The 866-nt window shown below is 44.8% G+C and overlaps 1 protein-coding gene across 1 annotated transcript; it reads right to left on the reverse strand.

Annotated features, from left to right (window-relative positions):
• Positions 1–531: 531 nt before the first annotated feature.
• Positions 532–715, reverse strand: Tsp_15335 (conserved hypothetical protein; the record flags this gene model as incomplete). Its single annotated transcript, XM_003367280.1, has 2 exons — positions 532–595; positions 632–715. Coding segments are annotated over 2 exons (132 nt in total), but the record flags the coding sequence as incomplete, so codon positions are not given.
• Between the last annotated feature and the right edge of the window lie 151 nt (positions 716–866).

An 866-nucleotide genomic window follows, 5' to 3' on the forward strand; every position in this document is an offset into this window, starting at 1 on the left:
ATCTCGTCCTGTGGTGGATTCTATGATGAACAACGCGATTTTATTAAATGATCAGTGTTGAGGTGCTGTTGTGATTTTGTCAGTGTGGCAAGTGACAATGATATCAAAATGTGCCTTTGTATTATTAAACGGTTTCATTGCAATAGTGTTGCTCTGTGAAACGTTTATTTTTTGATGTAATTCCGTCAAAATCAAAACGTGACAGTTGGCAATGTACCGTGTGTGTGTGTGTGTTGGTGTCAATGTTGAGTGATGTTTTCTGAAATGTCGACCTCAGATCAGACGAGATTACCCGCTAAATTTAAGCATATCAATAAGCGGTGGAAAAGAAACGAAAACGAATTCTCCAAGTAGCGGCGAGCGAAACGAGAAAAGTCCATACACCGAAGTCGGCGAGCAGTTGTGTTCGTCAACAGTGTGGTGTTAAAGGTGTCGTTGCATGTGCTGAAATCAGTTCGTAGGCTCCCTTGATTGGGGCTTCAGAGCGGGTGCAGGACCCATAACGAACGATGTTTTGTGCATGGTGTCGCGGCTCCTAATCGAGTCGGGTTGCTTGAGACTGCAGCCCAAAGCGGGTGGTAAATCTCACCCAAGACTAAATATTCGTACGAGACCGATAGCGAACAAGTACCGCGAGGGAAAGTTGAAAAGAACTCTGAAGAGAGAGTTCAACAGGACGTGAAACCGTTGACAGGCAAACGGATGGAGCTGACGGTGCAATTTTGACCAAAATCAGTCGTCGCTGGGTTCGTTGGCGAATGAATCTTTTGCAAACTTGTTTGTGTAGATTATCTTTCGAATCGAATCTACGCACGGTGCACTTTTGGTCGATCAGCGTCACGAGCCAACGTTCGCAAATGTTTTTG

Source organism: Trichinella spiralis (assembly GCF_000181795.1).
Source record: "Trichinella spiralis strain ISS 195 chromosome Unknown Scfld4536, whole genome shotgun sequence".
Classification (NCBI taxonomy): domain Eukaryota; kingdom Metazoa; phylum Nematoda; class Enoplea; order Trichinellida; family Trichinellidae; genus Trichinella; species Trichinella spiralis.